Source organism: Limulus polyphemus, unplaced genomic scaffold (genome assembly GCF_000517525.1).
Source record: "Limulus polyphemus unplaced genomic scaffold, Limulus_polyphemus-2.1.2 Scaffold5287, whole genome shotgun sequence".
Lineage (NCBI taxonomy): Eukaryota > Metazoa > Arthropoda > Merostomata > Xiphosura > Limulidae > Limulus > Limulus polyphemus.
In genome coordinates, this window is record NW_013670897.1 from 43,105 (window position 1) to 53,128 (window position 10,024).

General features: G+C 32.0%; 1 protein-coding gene across 1 annotated transcript in view; it reads right to left on the minus strand.

Annotated features, from left to right (window-relative positions):
• Positions 1-10,024, minus strand: part of LOC106472382 (3-hydroxy-3-methylglutaryl-coenzyme A reductase-like) — a 62,578-nt gene that overhangs the window by 42,855 nt on the left and 9,699 nt on the right. The window contains exons 5-7 of the mRNA XM_013933025.2: positions 6,690-6,795; positions 5,876-5,982; positions 2,354-2,461 (exon numbers count right to left, since the gene is read on the minus strand). Coding sequence (XP_013788479.2) covers positions 2,354-2,461; positions 5,876-5,982; positions 6,690-6,795 — 321 coding nt within the window. The remainder of the gene's footprint in view (positions 1-2,353; positions 2,462-5,875; positions 5,983-6,689; positions 6,796-10,024) is intronic.

The window sequence follows — 10,024 nt, forward strand, 5'->3', positions numbered from 1 at the left end:
TTTCATTGGGTGTGTGCCTGTGAGCCAGACTAGTTTCGGAGAATTCCACTCCTTATCAGTGATCCTGAACACTACCACCAATGAAATATGAGACTAAACCAAGCCTTTATAGTAGTGAGGTATCGAAAAGGTACATTTAAGTATTTTAGCTAGTCATAACCACTCACTGCCAACTCTTGGAATGACCGTCACATTATAATGCACCCACGGCTGAAAGGGAGAACATGTTTGGTTTGGCGGGGATTCGAACCCGCATCCCGCAGAATGCGAGCCGAGCGCCTTAGCCACCTGGCCAGAATAATACCATTAAAAGCATTCAATGTTACTCATAAGTTTAGACGTCCTAATTATTCACTAGGTTTTATTGGATCAAACAATTGATTGCTCTAAATTGTTTTCGGGGGACATGTTAATATGAAGGCGAAAACAAAGTAACTTATTTTGCAAAATACTTAAGATGGGTATGACGGGTAATTGCTTATTCAAATTGGTTTAATATCTTAATTAAGGCCAACGATAAACGCACGCTCATCTTAAGCAAATCAGCTCAGTAGTATGGTCGTCTATCATAATAATATTATTGCCAATAATGTGAATGCTCATGACATGATGAAACTAATTATTGTAATAAATGTACTCAAAGTTAAGTATATTATATCAAAATTATTTTTGAATATGCAAATCATTAAGTCACGTGACGACCAATTCCGATATAAAGTCGCAGTGGAAGAGAGTGTATCAGAAATACATTTTGACGATGTTTGCCATTAAGTATGCGTACAATGCCACTGAAAATTGATCGCTTTTGAGAAGGGTATGAAAAGCTCTTTACACTCAGGTTATAAAGATATGTTCATATCCGGGATTTCGAATTTTTAAGTAGATGATATCTATTATATTTAATAGCATTGGAAAATAAATGAATATGAATCAACGTGGAACACCAGCACCATCCCGAAAGAAATCTCTAACAAGATATATCCCAACCACGATAAAGAAAAGTGTGGCATCTTTTAACAAGTGACCAATGCAACACTATGCGATATAACCAAAAAGGATCTCCATCTGAAAAAGGAACACAGTCACGTATACACAAGTTGCTTCTATGACATATCAGTTCAAGCATGGTCGTCAGACAGAGCATGACTAGATGTGACAATCTGGATTGTAACGACTTGGTGAGACTCAAGATAATTTTAATATAAAGTACCCAACCTTGGTTCTACCACAATAGAAACTGATATGATGCCATTAGTTTTACTGTCACAGATATTGACTGGTATTGTTAGTATAACAGTTATGTATATGGATATCACTCACACTAATGTAATGCAATTAATTTCAATGTTACATATTTTTGTTATGCTAAAATCACCGTTATGAATATGAGTGTACTAAGACCAGTGTTACACATATTGGTATCACTAATCTCCGTGCTTATACTAGTGCCACATATATAGTTGTTACTAATAGTATTATCTCAGTATTAGTTTTACACTCATGTATGTTACAGATATTGGTATTAGTAAAACAACTGGTCCATTTGAGTAATATCACGGCCTCAGCTATTTTTTGTCAGTAACTCCAATGTTACTAATACGTTGTTTTTCTTTTTGAGTGTCACAGATAGTTGATTTTATGAATGTTACTGTTTTCGGTATCATTGTTACACTCACAAAAACATGTGCATCTAAGTTATGGGTTTATAAATTAAGCTGTTATGCTTATGATTATTATTAACATTTTGGCTACTAATGCAATTGTCATATATAGTTTTTTACCAGTATTTGTGCTTACATATTGATTTTTATATTACTAGTGTTACATTAATGTTAGTGTTAGAAATACTTTTACAAAGTAACATGTTTATTTATTTGTTTTAGGAATACAGATATTAGTTTATTCATTTAAGTCTTCATATATTGCTCCTACTAATTATAGTGTTGCATATGTTGAAGTTTTTATCAGGAATAGTGGTGTCACCGGTGGGTAAACATAGTGCAAGCAGCTCATCATGTAGCTCTGCGCTAAAAAACAACAACAAAATTAGTGGTGTAGATAATGGAGTTATTAACTACAGTGTTCATGTATACGTGTTAGTCCTACAAATGTTAGAGGACCCCCCAGTGGCACAGCGGTATGTCTGCGGACTTACAACGCTAGAAACCGGGTTTCGATACCCGTGGTGGGCAGAGCACAGATAGCCCTTGTGTAGCTTTGTGCATAATTAAAAACAAACAAATGTTAGTTTTATTGTTATACTAGTTCATGAAGTAACCATGTAATTTTATATGTGTTATAAATAAACTGTTACATGTTCGTACCAATGTAAACTTTAATATCACACACTCACCATAACAACTTTAACACGTCGTAGAACAGGATTAGATTTTTGTTCTTCTTCCTTTCGAAACTGACTCAGTTGCCAAACAGGGCGATTTTCATCATTATTTCTATTCAGCTGTGAAAAATTAATCATAAAATACAAATTGTTTGATTGCTAAACATTGTTAATAAATGTGTCATTACAACATAAGATACAAATAGATTGTTATTACGATATCAAAAAAAACTTACCTTCACTGATACACAAGAAGCTTACTTGACAATTTCCCAGTTCCCGTAAAACACAAAGTGCTATATTGACTATTTTAAGCAAAATCAACTCTTACAAAACATTTTCTGTTACAGTATGATCAAAATAAGCCCACCACGATTTCATTAGAAAGAAATACTGATGACGAATTTATAACTCATATTTTTGAAGCTTTGAGCTCATAGGAGTTAATTTTTCAATTATTACTTTTTTAAAGAGACGAAAAAACTTTATCCAATAGACTTATAGTATCTACATTATCAACACGTTGCTTCGAAACAAATACTGTATGATTGCTAAACATAGGACAACTATATTTTATCCTAGACAATTCCATATCTTGCAAGTGTTTTCATAAGTCCTTAACAAATTGGCATTATTTAAAATTTAGAAAATCTTGGTCCAAACCCTTGAGACTCTACTTCTTAAAACCAGTCACCTTGTCAACATTTACGGAACTTGCTCATGGGCATCTGGTAAGATTCCTTTTAGGATTCAAGGTCCATGCGTGAAATATTTCTACTATTTGCTTTGTAAAATCATGCTTGTTGTTGTTAACGTCTTTGGGATGAGTTCAAGAGCATTAACATTTAGTTATTTTTGAAATAATGCAGTGTATACTTCTCTCAATATCCAATGTAATAGGGTGTTTGAATTTCCCAGAATGCAGTCTGCCTTTGTCCAATACTAGATAAAAGATAACACAAAATTGTCAGAAAGGAAGAAGCCAACCATGTCCCTTAGAGATGAACTTCTATGATTCTAATAATAGTAACAAAACATCACGTAGGATAAAAAAAGGTTTAGTTAATGATATTGATGCTCTGAAGACGCTTGTTGAATATAACCCAAGGCAACACATTCGATTTTACATTCCAAAAATTCATGTTGCACATAAGGCGGTATCACTAGTGCGAATATAAATTTTATAAAAGTTTGTTTTAATAATCGATTTTCCATAATTCAGCTACGCAGATTTTGAAAATAAAATTCTTTTTTTTTATCTATCACGTAAGGTTTTTTTACAAATCGGAAAGAAAAACTCTTACTTAGATCAAATTATTATTTCGTTTTCCTCAATGAACATTTTTTATTGTTATGTTTGTTATGTTCGGATTCCAGAATGATCGATAGGACTCACGTCGCAATTGGTCTAAAGAAATCTATAGCCAGTGGTTGTCAACATTTTATATATAACAAAATGTGACCAGATTTCAATGAAAATGATTCACTTATGCAAACGTACATATGACGTTTTGTGAAAAATCTGTTCGTGATGGAGAAAAATGGATATAATTTTCGGATTCAGCGTACAGGAATTACTATAGAACATGTACAAATATCAAGCAAGACAATAAAACCATCGCAGGCCTGTGCAAAGTACAACAGTACTAATTTCGTTTTATAGCAGACTTGAATAACAGCTTTTTCAGTATGTTTCTTACCAGGGCGATCAATAGTATCAGAAAACCTCAAGTCAATAATGAAGCTCAGTTCTGTACACAATATATCAAAATAAACTAAAACGAACTTATACAGTATTGAAAATACGCAGAAGATTAAAACAACTGCAAGGGGAGAAGAAATAAGTGGTCAACATTTCGCCAAAACGGTCTTCATCGGGACTTTCATTTGTTTCTTATTTTTTCTACGGGGTTGAGTGCATTATATTAAAATTATTTTGGAGCCTCACCACTACATTCCATGTCGCCACGCCCGATCATGCTCTGTAATATCCAAAGCACACCAATCCTTCCTGCCTAATCCATCTAGTATAAGAGAAGGACAGTTTTCCAGCGCAGCTTCAACAGTCCAATTACACAAAAACCAGAAGGCGCTGCCTCCAGCGAGTTGATCGTTTTGTCTACGTAAAGAATACCATGAATACTAGTTTTTTCCTCAAGCTGCTTGAAGTGTGCGACGAATAAACGGATATGTCGTGTAAACAACTTGTGTACACGTGACTTATATCACTTTTCCAGACAGAGATTCTTCTTTTTATGTTATATACTGTTGTCAGGGGCAACGATGACAGCTCTTAAGACTGAACTTCATGTTCGTGGATTCTCACTTTTACATGATGCCACACTATGTTGACCACGGCTGGGATATGGCTTGTTGCAGGTCTTTTTTTGTATGGTCTTGGTTCTCCAAGTTGATCTATATTCTTTTTTTAGTGCAATTAAGTACATGGGATATCTCCGTCTTGGAAATTCTAATTCACTGGTCTGGACATATTTTTATGATCTGAATGTATGAATATATTGTGTTGGAAAGGGCTTTTGCATACTCTTCCCAAAAGCGATCAATTTTCGGTGACATCAAATTACTTATGGAACGCTAAGCAATATTAAAATGTAGTTCTTATACATTCCGTTCCACCAGTTGTGATTGTCATACGACTTGCTGATTTGGTTATAATATAATGTACTCAATCCTGTACAATACTGTACTAATTATGAACATACTTTAACAACAGTTAAAAAAGTCTTTATTAAGAAATTATAGGTAAATTTAATGTTAACACATAATTTAACCCGACAATCGTAATGATTAACGTGAGTATGATAGTGTCGAGGTAGCACATTCGCAAATCCCAAATATAAACTATCATTTAACTACAATGTTTTATTTCAAGGAAACAAATAAAATAAACATAAAACCGAAAATATGTATAAGCTTTGATGGCTATAAAAATAATACTAAATCTGCTGCTTGTTATTATTTTCAGAAGTTTAGGATATTATCTTATGAAAATAACTTCTTATTGAGCTGGTTTCTTCACTGAACAGTATAAGTAAAAATATTTGATTATGTGAGCATAAAATTCTATATGCAATGTAATCTGTTCAGTTTAATTTCATGTTTGAATATTATATCAGATGAGAATTTTAGCCTGTAACAAAACCATATGCTGACACTGCGCAAAATAAATAATAATATACATTTTAATTCAATTATTCTTTGTTAGACAGAAAAAATTGTGAAGATTACAGAGTGAAGAAGGATGGACGTGTACAAATTGTTTCAAGAAATGATTCAGTTTAGACTTTCGGTATTATTGAATTTGTATAACTATTGATATGTTTCCCTCACATGAAGTTCAGAAAGTAAACTTTTTTATGGGCTCTGCCTGAAATGTCACAAAATAAATATATATATATTAGGTTGAAAGAAGCTGTGGAAATTAGTAATTTATACAGAAAACTAAAAAAAAAACACACTATTTTCATATATGCTATATTAACGGTAAACAACTTACGATTTACTTTTCCTTACCTCTAACACTAGAGATAGACACGCAGGAAAAAATGTCATATAGACAATATAATTAACAAGAACAGAGAGAACAGCAAAACAAGAAATTTCCTCCAGTTTTTTCACACCTGTTAGAAAAACAAACACAAATAACACTATAAGCTATAAATGATCAAATTTCAATATTTATTAAAACAAAATACATTTCTTATGCCATTGTGAAGTTATTATTTTCATATATTACACCTGCCTCAGATATTCGTATCAAAACACAAGCAACTAACTTGTAATATAAGTTCAGGCTTAACTTTCAAAACGTACAAGACTTGTTTCTTAAAGAGTTGTCGAGATAGAGGACGAAATAAATAATAAATTATATATGTTAACTCTTTTTCATATAATTGTATTGGGGAATAAGGTATCTGTTTTAACTATGCTGTTAAAACACATGCAGATCAATCATAAGTAAAATGTGGTTCTTTATATACCTGTTTAAATGGATGTTAACCAAACAAACTATATCTGTTAAACACTTCATACAGAAATTTTAAAAACATACGTCACATAAACCATGACTTATATTTCAGATATAATTGTTTAATTAATATTAAGAAGAAAACAAAATATTATATCTTTTTTATCACATGAACTTGTCAAGTAAACGCTGATCATATAGATAAAAAAGTAGTTTTTATAATTTTTTTAAATATTATTTCGACAAACAATTAATGATAAAAGACAAATATTACTTCGAAAATCAATTAATAATAAAAGATTACAAAAAATCTACATCACCTCCTTACTAAAATCATGGTGCTCAAAAAAGGCAATTTACCTGAAAAAGTTCCAACTCTTATTACAAGTGTCTCAACTAAGGTGTCGAGTGTTATTGCTGGTCCCAAAACTGCCATACCTTTGGCAATGTTTTCACACACCTCCTCCTAAAGAGTAAGCGACAGTTTATAAAGTATCCATCAAAACATGAAATATTTCCAATATAGAAATAATAGAATTAATTTGTTATTACCTCAAACCTTTAAGTTTTACTCTAGGAATTAATAAGTTGCAAACTTATTCTGATGTTAGAGGTTTTATTATTCCAAAATCCAAAAATTCTAGTCAAACTTTTAAAACACCTGTTTATGTAGGCAAACAGGGATGGACAATAAGGTTATAATTAACATGTTCGATTGACATAACACAAAGGTTCGAACATTATTTATGTCACAAGAATGACATAGAGATAAAACTAGACTAAAATACTATAAATACTTAAGCTATATTTCTGCTTATATTATTGTCAAATTGACAAGGCAAGTGATATATTAATTTATAAATAGAAATTACCATACTTTTATTGGTGTTTCTAAATTGTTGAATAATGTAATAGAACAAAATAAACCTTTTACTATATATGCCTCCCAGTGGCACAGCGGTTTCGATACCTGTGGTGGACAGAGCACAGATAGCCCATTGTGTTGCTTTGTGCTTAACTTCAAACAAATAAAACTATATATATATACATGTAATTTGATGAAAATTTTTAAAGAAACAAGAAAATAATAAGAACATGAAAAACCATAAAAAATATAAAAAATCACAGCCACAATACAAACATCTAACACCGGGGCACAAGTCATAATTATGTAATGTGCCTTGGTTTTTTTAGGAATTAAGACCCAAACTGCGTTGGGGGTACACCTATCCAGTTTAATCTCAACTTCGCTTAAGAAAATATATAAATATGTAGATATATACATAATGCGGAAACACAACAGTTTTTTTTTCGTAATAACGTATTATTCTTTATGTATCTCGTTGTAGCGCTTTAATTTCATTTCTTCTGTAACTAGAAGAACATACTTCTGGATCCGTGAAGACTCTAAAAGTATTGAAGAGCAAAGTAACTTGCTGATATAGAACGGGAAAGTTCAAAACTTGCTCGCATAGAACCTTGGGTACATTTTGGTACACTTTGAATTTACATCTTTGTGCATTTATACTGCCTTTAACATACAGGACTTCGTTTGGTTTATTCCATATTTGAGTCCCACTTAAATTGTCCAAATAAATTGACAGTTGTTGAACATTTATTATGATAAAATTAGCTCACAAAATATACTTGCTGTTACTTCATTTAAACTAGTGCAGACTTATCCGTGATCGTATACACAAGCAAAAGTCAGTTTAATAAACCATTAGTGCAATGAATTTATATGGCATAAAGAAAGACATTTAATATGGCACATACTGTCTTTGATACTTTTTTGTAACCATTATGTCTATTTAATAAGTTTTTCTTTTATTTTAGCTCACTGTTTCAAAGCAATGCATGATGAAATATAAATAAGAAACATATTTCACTCGACAGAAGCATTTGTGCCTACAAACCTACAAAAAGCTTTTGTGAAAAACAGTTAAAAGTTTGTTTAAGATAGGAACGATTGCATATCATTGTGGTGAAGCGAGGAGAAAATGTTGTTAAGAAATAAAGACACACATGTGATTAATGAAATAAAAATGAGAAGATTCAGTAAATCCCCATTTCCTGCATTAGTAAAGCCAGTATACCAAATAATCTAACTGAAATGTACTTGAGGTAAAATAAAGGAGTTTAAAACAGAACAAAATGCAAACTAGAGCATCTTTATAAGAATGAGAAATAATGATCCTTTGCTTTTAAATGCACAGTAAAACAACTTCGAACTTTCGAGAAAATAAAATACAAAAAAAAAGAAATATAATGTTAGTAACGTCTAGAAAAATTAATTTGACAGAACGTGCATTTTCCTGGTTTTAGTTTCTGATGCACATAAAAAAGTAAGATAACTTCTCAACTTTACTGCAGACAAAGCGTAAGTCCTGGCCATGAGAGAACTTATAAAACTATTAAATCAATGGATTTGATCCATTAAATTCTTCAATATCATTTGATTCAGTTGCTATAGTTTCTACATTACCCAATCCCAGACATTATACAGAAAAAGTAAACAAAATAGTAAAAATATATATATCACATGTAAAATCTGAGAGGTATATGTTTGCTGAGAAAGTACGATGTATAAAAAAATATAATATTTTACCGTTCCTTAACTTTATTCCTGTATGTTGAATTTAAATTTCCAAATTTTTTTAATCAGGTGTTTTGCAGGTAGTTACGACATTCTTGTAACTTCTCTATCTTAGACAAAGGTTACATAATGCAGTTATTGTTCCGTTTGCCATATATTTGCTTAGCTCTGTTCCTGTTCCCGTGTTTTAGGTTAGAATGAGTTGGTGGTTCACCTCCCTTGAATATGTTTATTAGAAATTATTACATAAATAATGTAAGATAGGGCGCATGTACTTTGATTTTACATAAAATTTTAGTATCTACTTTTACTTTTGCTGAGTCCTTACCACATATTTGGAAATATTTCTACCCCAGCGGCAAAGAGTTATTTAGTAAATTAAAATCTGGTCTGTCAGTAAATTATACGAACATTGTACTGTATGTAAAAATATTTTTTTTTTTTTTTGTACACTGGTTAGCTTCTATTTCCTTTGATGTCTGTGTTCAGAATTATTCTCTGCATTATAAATCTGGAAGAGCAACTTGAACATTTGATAGTTTACCACCGAATATCAGTGTATCTGAATACCACAAAAGAAAACTGCCAGATATAAGTAAATTAAACTGAACTTCTCATTGTTAGACAAATCGTCTGCCACGTTTGATCCAACTGAGGCAGTTCAATATGTTTAACCCTATAGCTTAATTATGTTTAACCCGTGTTTAACTATTCAGTAACCTATTTTTCAAAAACTCCACAAATGGTTGATCCAATATTAAATTATTGAAAAAGTGTATAATTAATTTGACAACTTTAACATATAATAAAAACCTACTCTAAATTCCACTTCATATTCTGTATTAGTAATCGCAGAAGAAACTTTGCGAGCCGGTTTTATGCATTTATTAGTCTTTCTTGCTATAATGCGTTTCATCGCAGCTCTCTTCTACATGTTGGGCCCTGCATGGCCAGGTGGTTCGACTCGCAATCTGAGGGTCGCGGGTTCGAATCCCCGTCTCACCAAACATGCTCGCCCTTTCAGCCTTGGGGGCTTTATAATGTGACGGTCAATCCCACTATTCGTTGCTAAAGAGTAGCCCAAGAGTTAGCGGTGGGT